Source organism: Somniosus microcephalus, chromosome 3 (assembly GCF_052327205.1).
Source record: "Somniosus microcephalus isolate GS21.2 chromosome 3, FLI_Smic_1.0, whole genome shotgun sequence".
In the NCBI taxonomy this organism is placed as follows: Eukaryota; Metazoa; Chordata; class Chondrichthyes; order Squaliformes; family Somniosidae; genus Somniosus; species Somniosus microcephalus.
In genome coordinates this window covers 292911215-292934768 of record NC_140989.1, presented here as the reverse complement: position 1 = coordinate 292934768, position 23554 = coordinate 292911215, and the positions used below count along the sequence as shown (strand labels likewise).

The 23554-nt window shown below is 44.0% G+C and overlaps 1 protein-coding gene across 2 annotated transcripts in view; it reads left to right on the top strand.

Moving 5' to 3' along the window:
• The window catches only part of ankrd13c (ankyrin repeat domain 13C), a 160953-nt gene that overhangs the window by 117312 nt on the left and 20087 nt on the right, over nt 1-23554 (top strand). For both annotated transcript variants that reach the window (XM_085982781.1, XM_085982782.1), the window contains exon 9: nt 6621-6782. In XM_085982781.1, coding sequence (XP_085838907.1) covers nt 6621-6782 — 162 coding nt within the window. The remainder of the gene's footprint in view (nt 1-6620; nt 6783-23554) is intronic.

Here is a 23554-nt window from a genome sequence, read left to right as displayed (position 1 = left end):
CCACTAATCTTCGTAACATTGTATGCCTTTTCTTTCAATTTGATACCACCCTTAACTTCCTTAGTTAGCCACAGATGGTTCATCCTTCTCGTAGAGTCTTTCTTTCTCACTGGAATAAACCTTTGCTGAGAGTTATGAAATATCTTCTTAAATGTCTGCCTGCTTATCTACCGTCTTACCCTTTAATCTTTTTTCCCAGTCCACTTTAGCCAACTCTTGCTTCATACCTTTCTAATTGCCTTTATTTAAGTTTAGGACACTAGTTTCGGACCCAAGTTTCTCACCCTCAAACTGAATTTGAAATTCTATCATGTTATGATCACTCTTCCCTAGAGGATCCTTTACTATGAGATCACTAATTAATCCTGTCTCATTATACATTACCAGATCTAAAATAGCCTTCTCCCTGGTTGGTTTCTCAACATATTGTTCTAAGAAACCATCCCGAATACATTTTATGAACTCGTCCTCAAGAGGCCTATAGACTACTCCCACCAGTGACTTCTTTCCCTTACTATTTCTTATCTCCACCCAAACTGATTCTACATCTTGATCTTCTGAGCCAATATCATTTCAAACCACTGCACAGATCTCATCCTTTATTAACAGAGCTAGCCCACCTCCTTTTCCTTTCTGCCTATCCTTCCGAAATGTCAAATACCCCTGAATATTCAGTTCCCAGCCTTGGTCACCTTGCAACCATGTCTCGGTAATGACTATCGGATCATACCCATTTATTTCTATTTGTGCTGTCTACTCATCTATCTTGTTACGAATGCTGCGTGCATTCAGATAAGAGCCTTTAATTTTGTCTTTTTACCATTTTTCCCTACTCTGACTCTATTTGCTGGTGCACACTTATGTTCATACGCTCTGTCTCCTCCTGTCACACTCTGGTTATCATTACCCCTATTGATACCCTGCACTATTGCCTTCTCCTTTCTCTTTGACATTCTAAATTCCCCTTCACCTGAACCCTCCCCCCGCCCCCTCCCCCCACTATTTAGTTTAAAGCCCTATCTACCGCCCTAGTTATTCGATTTGCCAGAACACTGGTCCCAGCATGGTTCAAGTGAAGCCCGTCCCAACGGAATGGAGGACAGAACTTTACAGATAGCAGTTTCATGGGTGTCATAGAAACCTAAGGTGTGGAATGCTAAAAGGTCATCCGGCTAATCAAAACCATATCAAAAATGATGGGGCACCAAGGGTCTAATGAGGGTGAGGAACTTAAGGTAATTAATATAAGTAGAGAAAAAATACAGTAATCATGGGTGACATTAATCTACATATAGACTGGCCAAACCAAATTAGCAATAATACTGTGGAGGATGAATTCCTGGAGTGTGTACAAGATGGTTTTTTAGACTAGTACATTGAGGAGCCAACTAGGGAACAGGCTATCCTAGATTGGGTATTGTGCAATGAGAAGGGGTTAATTAATAATCTTGTTATGCAGGATCCTTTAAGGAAGAGTGACCATAATATGATAGAATTCTTCGTTAAAATGGAAAGTGAAGAAGTCCAATCCGAAACTAGGGTCCTAAATCTAAACAAAGGAAACTATGATGGTATGAGGAGTGAGTTGGCTATGATAGATTGGGGAGCTTCATTAAAAGGCATGACGGTGGATAGGCAATGGCTAACATTTAAGGAACAAATGCATGAATTGCAACAGTTATACATTCCTTTCTGGCGCAAAAACAAAAGGAAAAGCGGCCCACTCATGTCTAACAAAAGAAATTAAGAATAGTATTGGATACAAAGAGGAGTCATATAAAGTTGCCAGAAAAAGTAGCAAGCCTGAGGATTTGGAGCAGTTTAGAGTTCAGCAAAAAAGGACCAAGGAACTGATTAAGAGGAGAAAAATAGAGTATGAGAGTAAACTTGCAAGGAACATAAAATGGATTGTAAAAGCTTCTACAAGTATGTAAAAAGAAAAAGATTATTGAAGACAAATGTAGGTCCCTTACAGTCAGAAACAGGAGAATTTATAATGGGGAACAAGGAAATGGCAGAGCAATTAAACAAATACTTTGATTCTGTCTTCATGGAAGAGAACACAAATAACTTCCCAGAAATGCTAGGGAACCAAGGGTCTAGTGAGAAGGAGGAATTAAAGGAAATTAGTATTACAGGAAACTTTGTGCTATCCGGCACTGACGGGACCGAGCTGTTGCCGTCCCATCAAAACTGCCGGACAAACCAGCGCTAATGTTGAAACAAACGGAGATTTTGAGCTCCGTATCTGGCAACAAACCCAGCTTCTAAACAGTCGGCCGTACCTTGCAAGCGTCTCTGTAGCTTAGCAACAGCTTCAGCGAGACCTTGCAGAGCCTGACTGGTGGGAAAAAAAAGCAACGAAAAGAAAAAAAACCTAACGAAATGGCTCCTGATTTTTGCCAGTGGCTCGAGCATTCCGGACAGTTAACCTCTGGATAAATCAAAGTTTCCTGTAGTAAAAAAAATGCTGGAGAAATTAATGGGACAGAAAGCTGATAAATCCCCAGGGCCTGATAACCTGCATTCCATAGTACTAAAAGAGGTAGCCATGGAAATAGTGGATGCATTGGTTGTCATCATCCAAAATTCTATAGATTATGGAACAGTTCCTGCAGATTGGAGGGTGGCAAATGTAACCCCATTATTTAAAAAAGGAGGGAGAGAGAAAACAGGGAACTACAGACCGGTTAGCCTAACATCAGTAGTAGGGAAAATGCTAGAGTCTCTTATAAAGGATGTGATAACAGGACACTTAGAAAATATCAACAGGATTAGACAAAGTCAACATGGATTTATGAAAGGGAAATCGTGTTTGACAAACCTACTGGAGTTTTTTGAGGATGTAACTGGTAGAATAGATAATGGAGAACCAGTGGATGTGGCGTATTTGGATTTTCAGAAGGCTTTTGATAAAGTCCCACATAAGAGGTTAGTGTACAAAATTAAAGCACATGGGATTGGGGGTAATATACTGGCATGGATTGAAAATTGGTTAACAGACAGGAATCAGAGAGTAGGAATAAATGGGTCTTTTTCGGGGTGGCAGGCAGTGACCAGTGGGGTACCGTAGGGATCAGTGCTTGGGCCCCAGCTAGTCACAATATATATCAATGATTTGGATGAGGGAACCAAATGTAATATTTCCAAGTTTGCTGACGACACGAAACTAGGTGGGATTGTGAGTTATGAGGAGGATGCAAAGAGGCTTCAAGGCGATTTAGACAAGTTGAGTGAGTGGGCAGATGCAGTATAATGTGGATAAATGTGAAGTTATCCACTTTGGTAGGAAAAACAGAAAGGTAGAGTATTATTTAAATGGTGATAGATTGGGAAATGCTGATGTACAAAGGGACCTGGATGTCCTTGTACACCAGTCACTAAAAGCAAACAAGCAGGTGCAGCAAGCAGTTAGGAAGGCAAATGGTATGTTGGCCTTCATTGCAAGAGGATTTGAATACAGGAGAAAGGATGTCTTACTACAGTTGTACAGGGCCTTGGTGAAACCACACCTGGAGTACTGTGTGCTTTTGGTCTCCTTATCTAAGAAAGGATATACTTGCCATAGAGGAGTGCAGCAAAGGTTCACCAGACTGATTCTTGGGATGGCAGGACTGTCGTATGAGGAGAGATTGGGTCGACTAGGCCTGTATTTGCTAGAGTTTAGAAGAATGAGAGGGGATCTCATTGAAACATATAAAATTCTGATGGGGCTAGACAGACTGGATGCAGGGAGGATGTTTCCCCTGGCTGGGGGGGTCTAGAATGAGGGGTCACAGTCTCAGGACATTTAGGACTGAGATGAGGAGAAATTTCTTCACTCAGAGGGTGGTGAACCTGTGGAATTCTCTACCACAGAAGGCTGTGGAGCCCAAGTCACTGAATATATTTAAGAAGGAGATAGATAGATTTCTAGACACAAAAGGCATCAAAGGGTATGGGGAGAGAGCAGGAATATGGTATTGAGATAGAGGATCATATTGAATGGTGGAGCAGGCTTGAAGGGCCAAATGGCCTACACCTGCTCCTATTTTTCTGTGTTTCTAGAGAAACTAATGGGACTAAAAGCCAACAAATCCCCTGGACCTGACGGCCTACATCCTAGGGTTGTAAAAGAGGTGGCTGAAGAGATAGTGGATGCATTGGTTTCGATCTTCCAAAATTCCCTAGTTTCTGGAATGGTCCCAGCGGATTGGAAGGTCGCAAATGTAACACCACTATTCAAGAAAGGAAGGGGAAAAAAACAGGGAACTACAGGCCAGTTAGCCTGACATCAATTGTCGGGAAAATGCTGGAATCCATTGTTAAAGAAGTGGTATTAAGTTACTTAGAAAATCATAACATGATTAGGCAGAGTCAACATGGTTTTATGAAAGGGAAATAGTATTTGACAAATTTATTAGAGTTTTTTCAGGATGTAACTAGCAGGGTAGATAAAGGGGAACCAGTGGATGTAGTATATTTGGATTTCCAAAAGGCATTCGATAAGGTGCCACATAAAAGGTTATTACACAAGCTTAGGGCTCATGAGGTTGGGGGTAACATAGTAGCATGGATAGAGGATTGGTTAACAGACAGAAAACAGCGTAGGGATAAACGGATCTTTTTCAGGTTGGCAGGCTGTAACTAGTGGGGTGCCGCAAGGATCAGTGTTGGGGCCTCAGCTATTTACAATCTATATTAATGACCTAGATGAAGGGACCGAGTATGTATCTAAGTTTGCTGATGATACAAAGCTAGGTGGGACAGTAAGCTGTGAGGAGATCAAAAAAAGCCTGCAAAGGGATAAGTGAGTGGGGCAGTAAGATGGCAGATGGAGTATAATGTAGGGAAATGTGAGGTTATTCACTTGGTAGGAAGAATAGAAAAACAGAATATTTTTTAAATGGTGAGAAACTTGCAAATGTTGGTGTTCAGAGAGATTTGGATGTCCTCGTGCAAGAAACACAGAAAGCTAACATGCAGGTACAGCAAGCAATAAGGAAGGCAAATGGCATGTTGGCCTTTATTGCAAGGGGGTTGGAGTATAAGAGTAAGGAAGTCTTGCTACAATTGTACAGGGCCTTGGTGAGACCACACCTGGAGTACTGTGCACAGTTTTGTTCTCCTCATCTAAGGAAGGATATACTTGCCTTGGAGTCGGTGCAACGAAGGTTCACTAGATTGATTCCTGGGTTGAGAGGGCTGTCCTATGATGAGAGATTGTGTCGAATGGGCCTATACTCTGGAGTTTAGAAGAATGAGAGGTGATCTCTTGAAACATACAAGATTCTGAAGGGGATTGACAGGGTAGATGCTGAGAGGTTGTTTCCCCTGGCTGGAGTGTCTAGAACTAGGGGGCATAGTCTCAGGATAAGGGGTAGGCCATTTAAGAGTGCGATCAGGAGGAATTTCTTTACTCGGAGGGTTGTGAATCTTTGGAATTCTCTGCCCCAGAGGGCTGTGAATGCTGTGTCTTTGAGTATATTCAAGGCTGAGATAGATAGATTTTTGGACTCTAGGGGTATCGAGGGATATGGAGATCGGGTGGGAAAGTGGAGTTGAGGTAGATGATCAGCCATGATCTTATTGAATGGCGAAGCAGGCTCGAGAGGCTGTATGGCCTACTCCTGCTCTTATTTCTTATGTCCTTTCCATTAGCTGTAAAGTTTGTACTATCCTAGGGCGCGATCTTGCCAGCCCTGGGGAGGCGGGACTGCCGGGAAAATGGCAGAATTTGGGGGCTGGTGCCCAACCCACCCCCAACCCGCCTCCATGCCATCTTGCCAGGAGGCAGGTAGCTGTCCCGCGCCGGGTCCCGTCTCCAAGGAGACGGGAAGGGATTAAAGCCAATTAACTGCCTGTTAACAGGCAGAAAATAGGCTTATCACCATTTTGCCCACACAAGTGCGGGCTTCCCAAATGCTCCGAACCCCGCCAGGGTCACCGAGGCGAGTAGTGGGTCTGCGGGGGTCGGAGGGGTGCAAAAGTGTGCTGTGAAGGTAAGTGACGGGTGAAAGTGTAGAGAGGTGAGTATCTGAGGTAAGTGGAAAGTGTTAGAAAAAGTGTACTTACCTTTTGTTTCTTCCTGCAGGCTTCAGTTATTGGATATGCGGAGAGTCTCGCACCTCCGCGGTAGAGATGACAGATGGCTGTTGTATTCTCCAATGCAACAACCATCTAATTTCTGCAAAAGAAAGAGGTTTGCTGAGGTCTTGAATTGAAGACCTCATCAAACTACAGAGAATGTCACTGACAGCTTCACAGAGCTGTCAAATGATGACAAATCATCTGTCAAATATTTTTGACAGATGAAACCTCATACATTGACGTTCTCTGCAACCGGCTTTCCCTTAATTGGCCTGCTAAGCCCGCTGGGCAGGTTAACAAGGGAAAATAGCGTGGGTTGGCCAGAAGTTGATGGAGACGGGACTGAAACCCGACAAGTGGGAGTCCCGCCTCCAAAAGCTCCCCATTGGCAAAATCACCCCCTTAGACTCGACCCAATCTAATCACCCAGCTAAAGCTAGTCTCCAGAAGTACACACCGCCTTTCCTTTCCCTTGATTCTACTTAAATGTGATGCAATGCAATTGATAACATAAGACCACTGCCTAACTTTGGGAAAAACAAATTCTATAGGAGCGAGTTGGGAACTTCTTGGCAGATTTTTACTCCGTAAATGGCCTTGTTCTGGAATCGAGAAAACGTCGTGAGCACCTCAGTGAAGAGGATATTCTAAGAAATAAGGCTATAATGGAAAGTCTGAGCAAAGGAGGAAACTTAATGGAACAAAATTTTGAGGTAAATGCCATCCTATTCTCTGAGTAATATATCTGTCTGCTTTTTAATTAGAGGTAATCAAGACCAAATCCATTTTTTCTTCCACGTGTTCAAATTTGAGAATAAACCAATTAGGCTTCAAGTTACAAGCTACTTACCTGTAATTACTGTTGAAATTAGTTTGATTCTGTTGTATGAGCCTAGAAATTACCATTTGTGATATTAGTGGATGAATGCTTAACTTTGTCCACTGCAGCATGCAGGGAGGACTGGTTGGAGAGACCGAGCACAAAGTATCTCTGTACGTTGATAAAATACTGTTGTATGTAAGTAACCCAACCACTTCACTCCCCAGTATTTCACAAGGAATTTTGGGGACTTTTGCGGTTACAAGCTCAACTACTTCAAAACTGAGGGCGTGTACCCTCATATAGGATGTTCCGCGCACATACAGGAATTTATACAAAAGGACCTTGTCCCCCCCTCCCTGTCACCACCAAGCCATTATATAAACACACAGCTAACTAGATGGAACAATAAATTTCTATCACTCCTGGATAGTGTGAATATAATAATAATGAATATCCTTCCTTGCTTCGTCTGCATGTACCAGATGCTCCCTCCCAGCAATTCCGAGACCTGGACATTCCAGTTCCCCTGGGCAAGCAAGAGATTGTGGATTTGGCTTGAGCGTCTTCAGTACCCAAAATATAAAGAGGGAGACCCATATACAAGGCCTAAACATTTGGCTGGGAATAGAGACTGGGGTCTCCCTACCAATCCTCTTCATAGACTGTCCTAATAGACCACCGAATTTAGAAGCATCCCATTGTCACTATGATCTTCTCAACTCACACCCCTGAGAATCCCTGTGAGTCTACCAGCATCCCTCCACTCTGGCTTAATGGGGAGCTCCCAAAAACACTTGCCTCAAGTGGGTATTTGTGGGAGAGTGGGTAGCTGGGAGAAAGGAGTAGTTTGGATATGGCCAGTGGGTATTCGCGAGATAGTAGATACCTGAGGTAGTGAGCATCGGTGGAGTATTGGAAAATGGGAAGATTGGTGGATGCATGGTGTGGGATGGGACTTGTGTATGGGTTGCAGTTTGAAATAAATGTAAATTGGTGACTTTAATTGGAAGGAAGAATGAATATGGAGGACCTAAGTGGATGTTGGGAGAAAAAGGGGGATAAAGTGGACAGTCCGTTTTAATTTATTCTGCAGCAGTTTGTTTGACGTATGGCTGGCCTGCCCCTACCAAAAACTGATTTCATTTCATAAATTTATGTTGAGCCCAATTTTATTTGGTTCATTTCTTCCAGAGATGCCCACTGGCTTTCAGGGAAGCTTGTTTTAAATTGAACCCAATTGTTCTCATTTAAGTCCATTGTGTAAATTGCATACTGGCCTGCCAAAAACAGATTTAATGTAATTAATTTGTTCAGGAGATGTCAGTTCAAAGCTGGTTTAATGCTCAAAAGATTTAAAACAGTAGAAAACACATTGCATTAGAGGCAGGGTAGCTGGTTGTGGATGGAGCAGGGAGACAGAGTTTAAAGGTGCAACAGCACTACCTAGCATTAGGAGGCCTAATAACTATATTTTCTATTTAAAGCACTTCTATGTGCTAGATGTAAGACATTTAATATATTAATGATGTGTATGTCGTTCCTCTTCTGAAAGCAGTTTTTTGGAACAATATCAGTAATGGCAATGCCACCGTCTCAAAAATCATGAGATTAACTCTTAAAATCATGAGATTTGGTAAGAAATCATAAGTTGCTATTTTTTTCAAACATAAACCAATTACAATTCGTTTATAAACCTCATTAGTGCCTTTATTTAATCCCTAACAGGTCATAGCTCATACCAAAACTATATTACTGCATCTGAAAATGCTTTACAAAAAACTTCTTAAAAATCCTACCTGTTATCACCACCTTTCACCTGGTGCCCAACACAACCACCATGCAATGCAGTCCCTGCAGCTGGCAACCAAATGTAAGTTTTGGAAAAAACATCAAAAACACCTTCCAATGGAGACAGGAGGCACGACCAGTGTCGGCAGATCACCCTGAGTATGCAGATGTGGCTCGAGGACCGATTTCTATCGATCTTCAGGCCTCTTGCTTCCGAGGGCCCCTCCCATGTTAGAAACAAATTTGGGAACCCCTGTAACACTGAGTTTTTTCTGTATAAAAAAAATAGTTATACAGTTAAGCATATGTATTTTATTATTATTTTTGTGTTGCTTAATGTAAGAGCAGGAAGGTGCCTGGGATCGATCCCTGGCCAATGCTGAGTTACCAGATCTGAGCTAGGGTGGTAGTGAGTAGCAATGCCACAATTGGTCTTAAAGCTCCATTTCCTAAAATCTCAATACAGCCCAACACGGGTTATGGCCTTGCTGCAGGCCCAGAAGTATGCCTGAGTTAGAAAGAGTAAAACCATTCATGGTCCCCACTCCTGAACCATATTCAGAGAGCCTTGCTGAAAGTATATACAGGTAGACTACCCTTTATCCGAACTTCCGAAAACCGAAACCCTCTAAAAACCAGTCAGCGTAAGTCGTGCGCACGACATGACCAGAGTGGCGCACGACCCCCCGCGGACCCCCCCCCCCCGCCGACCCCGACCCCCGCCGACTTACGCTGAGCAGAGGGTCAGCGTAAGTCGTGCGCACGACCCCCCACGGAACCACCTGACTCTCTTCCAAAGGCTCGAAAGCAACGAGAGCTCTGAGCCCGCGGCGGTGCCGGCCCCTGTTCCGACCGAGCACGACGACCTGTTGGTGGAAATGCGGAACTTCATTGCATTCCAGGCAAGCAGCGACGGACAAGCCACGACTGCGGACCCCCGCCGACGCCGACCCCCCCTGCGGACCCCCCCCGACCCCGACCCCCCCGCCGACCCCTGCCGACCCACCTTCCGAAATCCGAAATTTTCCGAAAACCGAAACACGGCTGGTCCCGAGGTTTTTGGATAAAGGATAGTCTACCTGTACATGTTAATGTTCGGGTCAGCTGTGATTTGTCACATAGGTGAATAAACAGTCACCAGTCCCTGTCAAAGCTTCCACGATGATGTACAAGGGGGCTGCTGTCTATCACAGCAAGGATACAGAAGGCAGAGCAAGCTGGCAAATGAAACAATTGTCCCCAGACTATCGTCCATTAAAGAATTAAAACTTTTTTACGGACAGTATCACTGATGCACCAGATCTGTACTTGCTGCTGACTGACAATCCTCATCCAAACATCCAGCTCTGTAATTAGCAGAAACCTTGTTTGGGAAGGGGCAGACAATATTGATGCTCCTGAATTTATCGCTGCCATGGCTCCAATAATTTACTGGAAGTAACATTTCATTTATAAACTGGAAAGCTAACGGCAAATGTCCCCACACACCACAGCTTCAAAACGCAGAGGGGGCAGAGGGAACCACAAGACGGGCAACCCTGGGGAAAGTGCCCGGTCCAGTGTTCGGACTCGGTGAGAGGGACATGGACCGTAACCCCAGTTAGACGCGGTTACTCCTCAGAAACAAACCCAAGAAGCCGGAGGTCCAACGACAGCCAGATCCCGGGCCCACACTCACCGGACCACATTCATGGCCTCCAACTGCTCGGCCACTTTCTGGAATTTAGGAATCCCTATCCAATGAGAGTTGTGCAAAAACTGCCGAAGGGTGGCCAGGACATAACAGGAAGCAGTCAGGCTGACAACAGGCGTGTTTTGTCTATATTTTGAATTGTTGCTGCATCTTTGTTACCATCTGGTATAAATGAGATGGTTTCACAACAGGAGCAGGTCTGAGCACAGAGCTACTCGCCAAAGCTCAGTTTGCATTTTTACAGGCAGTAGCTTGAAACCAGAATTTAAATAACACTAAAACCTGTAGCTCTAATAAGCAAAAGAGTTTAACAAAATACAGTAACTGGTTTAACACCACATTAACATTGCCCACTTCTGCAAATTTTACACGTTGCTGCAGAGGAAACTGTTAATAATTGGATTGTAACATAGGAACAGGAGTAGGCCATTCAGCCCCTCTCTCTCCTGAATAGTCTAGCTTTAACTTTAAGATCCTCACCTTATTTTTGATTCCCACACCAGAGGAAATAGTTTCTCTGTATCAAATATTTTAACATTTTAAACACCTCTAAACCCAAGGGAATACAACCCAAATTTATGCAACCTGTCATCCTAATTTAACCCTTTAAGTTTTTAAAAGATGTGGTGCCAAAAACTGAATGCAATACTCCAGATGGGGTCTGACTCAGGCACTATACAACTGAAGCATAACTTCCCCTTTGTATTCTAGCCCCCTCGAGATAAAGGCCAACATTCTATTAGCCTTTTTGATGACTTTTTGTACCTGTCTACTAGGTTTTAATTTGTATACTAGCATGAATTAACATGAGCTGGTTTGTTTTTGTTTGTCCATTATAAATGGTGCTGCTGACCATTTCAAACTGTGCAGAAAAGGATAAATATTTTGCAGTGAAGACTGTGCTCACTTTGTACATTGTCCCTACATAATTTTCCCTCATCTCGCTCCTTTTCCTAATATCTTATTAAAATTCTTGTGTTTATGCACTCTTCAAGTCTGACTTCTTGTCACATTTGTGTCAACTTTTTCCCATTATAAATTATTATGCCCACATTTTCATGGGTTTTACGTATGTAAATGCATCACTCTGATTACGTAATCTGGCCACTGCATTTATCCAAATTGCTCAAAATTTTGAAAATTTTATTGATCTGCCATTTTTTTTCTCGGCAGTTGAAGTTGCTAATTTTCAATAGTAGTTTAAACTAAAAAAAAAAAAAAATTTTAAATTTAAATTGTTTCACTTTTATACCTTTTAATGCTTTCATTTAATGTTCTTGCGTGAAGGCTTCAACCTCTCCCAAAGGTATGGAGTGGAGTTGGACTTTCTGTCAAGAGCTGCAATGCTGTGAGCTAAATTTGGTTTGTGCAATCTGAGCGTAGGCAGAGTACTTATTTCCCAAGATGCAGCAGTACTGTACAGTCAGCTGTGCTAATGTAAACATTTTCTTAAAGTTTGAGCAGAAAGTGCTAGAAACCTATCAGAATTATTTGGAGAAAAGTTAGAGGACACATTTCAAAAACTTTATTAAGGTAACATTTATATATCTATATATATATAAAAGGATACATCTGCCTGTCTGTCATTCCGTCTGTCTGTATTGAATTAACTCAAGTTATAGAGCGTACCTACACGTGCGTTACGTCGAAAGAAAGCTGACGGTTCCAGAACCGTCCTAAGCGTGTTTACGTTTCGGCCGGACAAAAATTGCGCCCGCGGTATCCAAAAAACGTTCAACATTCCGCTCATTATCCACTCATTAGCATCGAGTGACGTCGAGGTCGACCAATCGTATGGCGGGTTCCTGGCGCGTGCGGCCGGGCCCTCCTACGGTCGAGTGACGGGACGATTGACCAATCCTACGCTTCGGTGACCTGACGGTCCACCAATCGGTGCCTGTGTGGGCGGGCCTTATCGTTCTGAACCGAGGTGAGTCGCCGCCATCTTGATTCCAAACTTTTCCTTTCTTTTTCCCGCTTTCTGCGTGTTTCTTTTCAAATCTACATTTGCAGCAAAAAAAAAGTTGCTTTTAAAAGACAAATTGTTTTTTAAAAAAGTTAATTAATTTGTAAATCTTTTGTCTAACCTCTATAATTTTCCTACCTTTCACTGTTTTTCCAGGCCTCAAAGCCTGGGCGTCTGTTAACCAGCCACGCCCGAGCTAGGCGCCTCCCGTCGCGATCTTTGTGAAGGCTGGAGGGGGCGGGCCTGAGCCGAGCATTGCCACCACTGCCATCTTAGTAAAGGCGGGCGGGGCGGGAGTCAGCGTCCGCGTCATCTTCTGCCCGGAGCGCAACTTGAGTCCGGCCGGGCCTCACGCGGTAGGTTGCGCGGCGGCGTCTCTCTGGTCTTGAAGCCGGCTCGGACGGGGACATCGGGAGATCGCGGGGGCGGGACATCGGGAGATCCGGGGGCGGGACATCGGGAGATCGGGGGGCGGGAGATCGGGGGGCGGGAGATCGGGGGCGGGAGATCGGGGGGCGGCACATTGGGAGATCGCGGGGCGGGACATCGGGAGATCGCGGGGCGGCACATCGGGAGATCTGAGGGCGGGACATCGAGAGATCGGGGGGGCAGGGCTCGGGGACTCCCCCCCCCCCCCCCCCCTTCCTTCCTTCCTCCCCCCCCCCCTCCCCTTCCCTCCCCCTCCCCCCCTTCCTCCTTCCCCCTCCCCTCCCTCCCCTTCCCCCTCCCTCCCCCCAGTCGCTGTCTCTCTTCCCCCCCCCCCCCCCCAGTCGCTCTCTCTCTTCCCCCCAGTCGCGCTCTCTCTTTCCCCGCCCCAGTCGCGCGCTCTCTCTCTCTCTTCCAACAACAACATGCCCTCGAAAAAGCCTCGGCACCGCCGGGCACTCCCGCTAGTTTTTTTAATAAACAGGTTGTTTGTCAGTAAGGAAAAAAGACATTACTGATTTATAATTTTTCTTTAGTGTTCTATAAACTTCATAAAGCACACTAAGCTCAGTGTATTTCCTCATTATAAATTCATTTTTCAGAAAGGTTATTTGAATTTTGAAACAAGCAGTCTCTAATTATCTCACCTAATTATTACCTGTTATGTTGATGATCGAGTGAGATCCTCAGGTGTGGTGGGGGTCTTGCTAATGTATATTCATTTATATAATTTACGTAGAATAATGGAAAGAGCTGTGATACTCAATTCCCAGAACACCACTTAATAATTGGTGAGTAAGTGCCGCTTAATAGCACTGCCGACGACACCTTCCATCAATTTGCTGATGATTGAGAGTAGGGTGATGGAGCGGCAATTGGACTGATTGGATTTGCCCTGCTTTTTGTGGACAGGACATATCTGGGCAATTTTCCACTTTGTCGGGTAGATGCCAGTGCTGTAGCTGCACCGGAACAGCTTGGCTAGAGGCGCAGCCAGTTCTGGAGCACAAGTCTTCAACACGACAGCCGGGATGTTGTCGGGGCCCATAGCCTTTGCTGTACCAATGTGCGCTCAGCCGTTTCTTGATATCATGTGGAGTAAATCGAATTGGCTGAAGATTGGCTTCTGTGATGGTGGGGACCTCAGGAGTAGGCCGATATGGATGATCCACTCGGCACTTCTGGCTGAAGATGGTTGCAAACACTTCAGCCTTGTCTTTTGCTCTCACGTGCTGGACTCTGCCATCATTGAGGATGGGGATGTTCATGGAACCTCCTCCTTCTGTTAGTTGTTTAATGGTCCACCACCATTCATGACTGGATGTGGCAGGACTGCAGAGCTTTGATCTGATCCGTTGATTGTGGGATCGCTTAGCTTTGTCTATAGCATGCTGCTTCCGCTGGTTAGCATGCATGTAATCCTGTGTTGTAGCTTCACCGGGTTGGCACCTCATTCTTAGGTACGCCTGTTGCTGCTCCTGGCATGCTCTTCTACATTCCTCAATGAACCAGGGTTGGTCCCCTGGCTTGATGGCAATGGTAGAGTGAGGGATATGCCTGGCCATGATTTTACAGATTGTGGTGGTATACAATTCTGCTGCTGCTGATGGCCCACAGCACCTCATAGATGCCCAGTTTTGAGCTGCAAGATCTGTTCTGAATCTATCCCATTTAGCACGGTGGTAGTGCCACACAACATGATAGAGGGTGTCCTCACTGTGAAGATAGGACTCTGTCTCCACAAGGACTTTGCAGTGTTCACTCCGACCAATACTGTCGTGAACAGATGCCTCTGCGACCGGTAGATTGGTGAGGACGAGGTCAACTAGGTTTTTCCCTCGTGTTGGATTTCTCCCTATCTGCCACAGGCCCAGTCTGGTAGCTATCTCCTTCAGGACTCGGCCAGCTCGGTTAGTAGTGGTGCTACCGAGCCACTCTTGGTGATGAACACTGAAGTCCCCACCCAGAGTATATTCTGTGCCCTTGCTACGCTCAGTGCTTCTTCCAAGTGGTGTTCAACATGGAGGAGTATTGATTCATCAGCTGAGGGAGGGTAGTAGGTGGTAATCAGCAGGAGGTTTCCTTGCCCATGCTTGACCTGAAGCCATGAGACTTCCTGGGGTCTGGAGTCAATGTTGAGGACTCCCAGGGCCACTCCTTCCCGACTATATAACACTGCCGCCACCTCTGGTGGGCCTGTCCTGCCGGTGGAACAGGACATACCCAGGGATGGTGATGGAGGAGTTTGGGACATTGGCTGCAAGGTATGATTCTGTGAGTATGACTATGTCTGGCTGTTGCTTGACTAGTCTGTGGGACAGTTCTCCCAATTTTGGCACAAGTCCCCAGATGTTTGTGAGGAGGACTTTACAGTGTTGACTGGGCTGGGTGTGCCTTTGCCGTGTCCGAATCCAATGTCTAGGTCAATGCCGGGTGGTCCGTCCAGTTTTATTCTTATTGTTTTTCCTATCTGTTTGACACAACCGAGTGGCTTGTTAGGCCATTTCAGAGGGCAGTTAAGAATCAACCACATTGCTGTGGGTCTGGAGTCACATATAGGCCAAACCGGGTAAGGATGGCAGATTTCCTTCCCTAAAAGACATTAGTGAACCAGATTGAAACTACCAGATTGCTGTAAAAACCATTGTCACCATTACTGATACCTTTTATTCCAGATCAGTACCATTACTGATTCTAGCTTTTAATTCTTTGATCTGCTAAGCCAAATTGATTCCTTTGCTGTCACCAAGTGGCTTCATGCTGGAACTGCAGGCAGACAATTCGAGAGCACTGTTGGATTTTAAGCATGACCGGCATTTTATCATTTTAAGTGCCTAACACAGTGTCACAAAAAAGTACAACTAGTAGTGCAGTTAAACACTTTAAAAATAGATTTTGAAGTGCAATGTTTTGACCTACATAGCATTTTAAAACTATAACATGTAGATTTAGATAGTTGGACAGAATGTGTAAAAAAATTTTTTAAAAAAAGTGCAAGTGAGAAAATGCCTTTAATTTTGAAGCCATTTTTACATTCTATCAACAAAGTGAAAGCAAAGAATCTTGAGTACATTGAACTAATCAAATATTCGGCATCAGTATGTTATAAATCTTTAGGTGATTGTGTGAGAAGAGGAGGAAAAGATAGATACTTTTAAATAGTTAGCACTGATTCCTTTTTGTATGCTCTGTGTGATAGGTTTTTAGCACATTTACAGTACTGTAAGGTACAAATTAAATTAAAATTTTGCTACTTCTGAATAGTATGACTACAGCACCCATAATTATGTGGTCCATAGCACCCCAGTTTACTATCTTGTCTATTTTCTGTATTGATTGTCTGCTTCAGAGCTCAAGCCATAACTGCATGTCACTTGCATGAAGTGATGAACATGATATTTTTGGAGTGAGGATATCGAGGGATAGATTTTTTATCAAACTGTTTTAACTGTTGAAAGTTTGATATCTTTGAGTGTGATTAGTGTAATGCATGCTTATGTTAATCCTTTTGGAAAGTAGTTCAGTTGGAGAAAAAAAGAAAGATAGACTTGCAATTAATATAGCGCTTTTCATGACCATTGGACATCCCAAAGCGCTTTACAGCCAATGAAGTACTTTTTTAAAGTGTAGTCACTGTTGTAATGCAGGAAACGGGGCAGCCAATTTGCGCACATCAAGCTCCCACAAACAGCAATGTGATAATGACCAATAATCTGTTTTAGTGATGTTGATTGAGGAATAAATATTGGCCAGGAGACCAGGGATAACTCCCCTGCTCTTAATATAGAAACATAGAAGATAGGAGCAGGAGTAGGCCATTCGGCCGCTCAAGCCTGCTCCGCCATTCAATCAGATCATGGCTGATCATCCCAACTCAGTACCCTGTCCCTGCCTTCTCCCCATATCCCTTGATCCCTTTAGCCTTAAGAAATATATCTAACTCTTTCTTGAATATATTTAATGAATTGGCCTCAACTGCCTTCTGTGGTAGAAAATTCCACAGGTTCACCACTCCCTGGGTGAAGAAATTCCTCCTCATCTCAGTCCTAAATGGCTTACCCCTTATCTTTAGACTGTGACCCCTGGTTCTGGACTCCCCGCCATCGGGAACATCCTTCCTGCATCTAGTCTGTCTAGTCCTGTTAGAATTTTATAAGTTTCAATGAGATCCCCTCTCATTCTTCTAAACTACAGTGAAAGCCCAATCGACTCAATCTCTCCTCATACGTCATTCCTGCCATCCCAGGTATCAGTCTGGTGAATCTTCGCTGCACTTCCTCCATGGCAAGAACATCCATCCTCAGATAAGGCGACCAAAACTGCACACAGTACTCAAGGTGTGGTCTCACCAAGGCCCTGTACAACTGCAGCAAGACATCCTTGTTCCTCTACTCGAATCCTCTCGCTACGAAGATCAACATACCATTTGCCTTCTTAACCGCCTGCTGCACCTGCATGCTTACTTTCAGCGACTGGTGCACAAGGACACCCAGGTCTCGTTGCACTTCCCCTTCTCCCAATCTATTGCCGTTCAAATAATAATCTGCCTTCCTGTTTTTGCCACCAATGTGGATAACCTCGCATTTATCCACATTATACTGCATCTGCCCAATCACCCAACCTGTCCAAATCATACTGGAAGTTCTCAGCATCCTCCTCACAGCACACATGCCCACCCAGCTTTGTGTCGTCTGCAAACTCGGAGATATTGCATCTAGTTTCCTCGTCTAGGTCATCATTAATATATATTGTGAATAGCTGGGGTCCTAGCACTGATCCCTGTGGCACCCCACTAGTCACTGCCTGCCACTCAGAAAAAGAGCCGTTTATTCCAACTCTTTGCTTCCTGTCTGTCAGTTAGTTCTCTATCCAAGTCAGTACCTTGCCCCCAATCCCATGTGCTTTAACTTTCCACGCTAATCTCTTATGCAGGACCTTATCGAAAGCCTTCTGAAAGTCCAAATACACCACATCCACTGGTTCTCCCTTCTCTATTCTACCAGTTACATCCTCAAAAAATTCCAGTAGATTAGTCAAGCATGATTTACCTTTTGTAAATCCATTTGACTTTGTCCGATCCTGTCACTGTTTTCCAAGTGCTCTGCTATTACATCTTTTATAATGGACTCTAGCATTTTCCCCAATACCGATGTCAGGCTTACCGGTCTATAATTCCCTGTTTTCTCTCTATCACCTTTTTTGAATAGTGAGGTAACATTAGCTACCCTCCAATCCATGGGAACTGTTCCAGAATCTATAGAATTTTGGAAGATGATCAGCAATGCATCTACTATTTCTAGGGCCACTTCCTTAAGTACCCTAGGATGTGGATTATCAGGCCCTGGGGATTTATCGGCCTTCAATCCCATCAATTTCCTTAACACCATTTCCCTACAAATACTGATTTCATTCAGTTCCTCCCTCTCATTAGACCCTATGTTCCCCGACATCTCTGGGAGGTTATTTGTGTCCTCCTTTGTGAAGACAGAACCAAAGTATGTATTTAATTGGTCTGTCATTTCTTTTTTCCCCATTATAAATTCCCCTGATTCTGACTGCAAGGGGCCTACGGTTGACTTCACCAATCTTTTTCTCTTCACATATCTATAAAAGCTTTTACAGTCAGTTTTTATGTTCCCTGCAAGCTTACTCTCCTATGCTATTTTCCCCCTCTTAATTAATCCCTTTGTCCTCCTTTGTTGAATCCTAAACTGCTCCGAATCCTCAGGTTTGCTGCTTTTTCTGGCCAATTTATATGTCCTCTCCTTGGCTCTTATGCTATCCCTAATTTCCCTTGTTAGCCACGGTTGAGTAACCTTTTTTGTTTTATTTTTATGCCAAACAGGGATGAACAAATTTTGTAGGTAATCCATGCGATCTTTAAGTGTTTGCCATTGCCTATCCACTGTCAACCCTTTAAGTAACATTCCCCAATCCATCCTACCCAACTCGCGCCTCATACCATCGTAGTTTCCTTTATTTAAATTCAGGACCCTAGCCTCTGAGTCAAATACTTCACTCTCCGTCTTAATGAAGAATTCCATCATATTATGATTGCTCCGCCCCAAGGGGCCTTGCACAACAAGATTGTTAATTAATCCTTTCTCATTACATAATACCCAGCCTAAGATGGCCTGATCTCTGGTTGGTTCCTCGACATATTGGTCCAGGAAGCCATCCTGTATACACTCCAGGAATTCCTCCACCACAGTATTGTTACTAATTTGATTAGCCCAATCTATATGTAGATTAAAGTCACCTATGATAACTGTTGAGTTCCCAGCCTTGGTCACCCTGGAGCCATGTTTCTGTAATCCCAATCATATCATATCCATTTACATCTATTTGCGCAGCTAATTCATCCACCTTATTACGAATGCTCTTCGCATTAGACACAAAGCCTTCAGGCTTGTTTTTTTTTAACACTCTTAGACCTTTTAGAACTATTATTTACTGTGGCCATGTTTGATTTAAACCCTTGACTTCTCTGCCTGCCACTTTTGCTTTTCTCCTTCCTGTCTTTTGCTTCTATCCCTGTTTCTCATCCCTCTGTCTCCCTGCACAGGTTCCCAACCCCCTGCCATTTTAGTTTAAACCCTCCCCAACAGCACTAGGAAACGCTCCCCCTAGGACATCGGTCCCGGTCCTGCCCAGGTGCAAACCGTCCAGTTTGTACTGGTCCCACCTCCCCCAGAACCGGTTCCAATGTCCCAGGAATTTGAATCCCTCCCCCTTGCACCATTCCTCTAGCCATGTATTCATCTGAAATATCCTTCTATTTCTACTCTGACTAGCACGTGACACTGGTAGCAATCCTGAGATTACTACCTTTGAGGTTCTATTTTTTAATTTACCTCCTAACTCCCTATATTCAGCTTTTAGGACCTCGTCCCAGTTTTTAACCTATATCATTGGTACCTATATGTACCACAACAACTGGCTCCCCCCCCCCCCCCGCCGAATGCTCTGCAGCCGCTCCGAGACATCCTTGACCCTTGCACCAGGGAGGCAACATAACATCCTGGAGTCTCGTTTGCGGTCATCTTCGAAATAGTGCCATGAGATCTTTTACGTCCAACTGAGAGGCAGACGGGGCCTCGGTTTAACGTCTCATCCGAAAGACGGCACCTCCGACACTCCCTCAATACTGCAGTGGAGTGTCAGTCTAGATTATTATGCTCAAGTCTCTGGAGCGGGACTTGAACCCACGACCTTCTGACTCAGAGGCGATGGGGCTACCCACTGAGCCACACAGTAAGGATTTCCTTACTGTCCAGTTTTGTAAGACCCTGTTGAAAAATTGCCAGTCTAATAGTTGTAGAGTCAACCAGCCTGCTAAGTGAACATCTTTTACTTTAGTCACTGTAATAATGACCATAAGGGAGTTTACAAACTTGCAGTGCTCAGGTTAGCTGGGATTAATTACTTTAACATTTTAAATTGTTCTTGCAGTCTTTCCCACTGAATGGTTTTATATAGATGCACAGCAGGTACAAAGACTCAGCTTCTTGTTGGCTGGTCTTAACCTAGCTCATCAATATGGTCAGTTTGTAATGTGCAGATCCAAAACTCCCAAGATATGTGAAACTGGCTCAAGAAATTGAATTCAGTGTTACTTCCCATTTCACTTAATTCTGAATTGGTACCAAAGTTGTGAATTATAACCATGCAGAAATATATATTTTTTAACTCAGTGGTACCTAATAAAACAAAACCTTAAATAGGTCTGTTTCTGAACTCAATATAGCTATTGGTTGGTGGTTTTTTTCTCCAGGATTGCCACTTGGCACAAAGATCATCAAGTACAATTATAGGTCATTCAGCAAGAGTAATTGCTATTCTGTGGGTTAATTTCAACTGACATTGAAAAGTAGTCACCTGGTGAAACTCGAATGGCTTTAAAAGTGAAAGTCACATGATGTGGATTGAGAATCTCCAAAGGTACCGGTGTTCCTTCAGTAAGGCTTTTGACAAAGTCCCGCATGGGAGACTGGTCAAGAAGGTAAGAGCCCATGGGATCCAGGGCAATTTGGCACATTGGATCCAAAATTGGCTTAGTGGCAGGAGGTAGAGGGTGATGGTCGAAGGTTGTTTTTGTGACTGGAAGCCTGTGTCCAGTGGTGTACCGCAGGGATCGGTGCTGGGTCCTTTGCTGTTTGTAGTGTACATTAATGATTTAGATATGAATGTAGGAGGTATGATCAGTAAGTTCGCAGATGACACGAAAATTAATGGAGTGGTAAGTAGCGAGGAGGGAAGCCTCAGGCTAAAGGACGATGGTCAGATGGGCAGAACCGTGGCAAATGGAATTCAACCCTGAAAAGTGTGAGGTGATGCATTTTGGGAGGACTAACAAGGCAAGGGAATACACAATGAATGGTAGGACCCTAGGAAGGACAGAGGATCAGAGGGACCTTGGTGTGCATGTACATAGATCCCTGAAGGCAGCAGGACAGGTAGATAAGGTGGTTAAGAAGGCATATGGGATACTTGCCTTCATTAGCCGAGGCATAGAATATAAGAGCAGGGAGGTTATGATGGAGCTGTACAAAACGCTAGTTAGGCCACAGCTGGAATACTGCGTGCAGTTCTGGTCGCCACACTATAGGAGGGATGTGATTGCATTGGAGAGGGTGCAGAGGAGATTCACCAGGATGTTATCTGGGCTGGAGCGCTTCAGCTATGAAGCGAGACTGGACAGGCTGAGGTTGTTTTCCTTCGAGCAGAGAAGGCTGAGGGGGGACCTGATTGAGGTGTACAAAATTATGAGGGGCATAGATAGGGTAGATAGAAAGGAACTTTTCCCCTTAGTAGAGAGGTCAATAACCAGGGGGCATAGTTTCAAGGTAAGGGGCAGGAGGTTTAGAGGGGATTTGAGGAAAAACTTTTTCACCCAGAGGGTGGTTGGAATCTGGAAGTCACTGCCTGAAAGGGTGGTAGAGGCAGGAACCCTCAACATTCAAAAAGCATTTAGATGAGCACTTGAAACACCATAGAGTACAAGGCTACGGGCCAAGTGCTGGAAAATGGGATTAGAATAGATAGGGTTTGATGGCTGGCGCGGACACGATGGGCCGAAGGGCCTCTTTCTGTGCTGTATAACTCTATGACTCTATGTAGCATTTGAAAGGGAGAAACGTGAAACAGCTACTAAGATTCTAGATTTGGGTAAGGCCGACTTCAAAGGGATGTGACAGAGACTTTCCACAGTAAACTGGGCAAATCTGTTAATAGGTAAAATGACAGAAGATCAATGGGAGATGTTCAAAAAAGAATTTGAGGTGATACAGAACCAGTTTATACCCCTGAAGGGCAAGAGCTCTACTTGCCAACAAAAAACAGCCATGGACAACTAAAGAGGTATGGGACAGCATAAAACTAAAAGAAAAAGCATACAAAAATGCAAAAGATAGCGCAAATCCTGGTGAATGGGAAAGATACAAAGAAGGGCAAAGGGTCACAAAACAAATAGTAAGAGCTACAAAAAGGGAGTATGAAAGGAAACTTGCAAGGGATATCAAAATCAACACTTTTTTTACAATTTTATATTGGGAAAAAGAGGGTAGTAAGGAGCAATGTTGGCCATTTAAAAACTGAAAGTGATCACATTATCAATGATAAGGAAATGCTGGACATGTTGAATAATTACTTTGCGTCAGTATTTACAGTAGAGGAAGAGGATAGCATGCCAGAAATCCCAAGGAAACTAAATCAGGGACAGGGACTCAATAAAATTAATGTAAGTAAAATAACAGTAATGAAGAAAATAATGGCACTAAAGAGTGACAAATCCCCAAGACCAGATGGTTTCCATCCCAGGGTTTTAAAGGAAGTAGGTGAGTACATTGCAGATGTACTATAATCTTCCAAAGTTCTCTTGATTCAGGAACCGTTCTTTTAGATTGGAAAATTACACCTGTCACTCCCCTATTTAAAAATGGCGAGAGAGGGAAACCAGGGAATTATAGACCAGTTAGCCTAACATCAGTTGTCGGGAAATTGCTAGAGTCTATAATTAAGGATAGGGTGACTGAAAACTTTGAAAATTTCCAGTTGATCAGAGAGAGCCAGCATGGATTTGTGAAAGGTAGGTCGTGCCTGACAAAGCTGATTGAATTTTTTGAGGACGTGACTAAAGTAGTGGACCGGGGAATGACTCTGGATGTTATTTATATGGACTTCCAGAAGGCATTTGATAAAGTCCCTCATAAGAGACTGTTAACTAAGGTAGAAGCCCACGGAATTCAGGGCAAATTGTTGCCCTGGTTAGGATATTGACTGAGCGGCAGGAGACGGGCAGTAGGGATAATGGGTAGGTACTCAAATTGGCAGGAGGTGACTAGCGGTGTCCTGCCAGGATCTGTTTGGGCCTCAACTATTCACAGTATTTATTAGCGACTTATAAGATGGCATAGAATGTCAAATATCAAAATTTGCCGATGACACAAAGATAGGTGGAATTGTAGGCAGTGTAGATGAAAGCATAAAATTATAAAGGGATACCGACAGATTAAGTGAATGGGCAAAACTGTGGCAAATGGATTTCAATATAGGCAAATGTGAGATCATCCACTTTGGGCCTAAAAAGGATACTTTCTAAATGGTGAAAAGCTAGAAACAATGGAGGTCCAGAGAGACTTGGGGGTCCATGTGCACAGATCATTAAAATGTCAGGTACACAAAATAATCAAAAGGCTAATGGGATACTGGCCTTTATATCTAGAGGACTAGAATACAAGGGGGTAGAAGTTATGCTGCAGCTGTACAAAACCCTGGTTAGCCCACACCT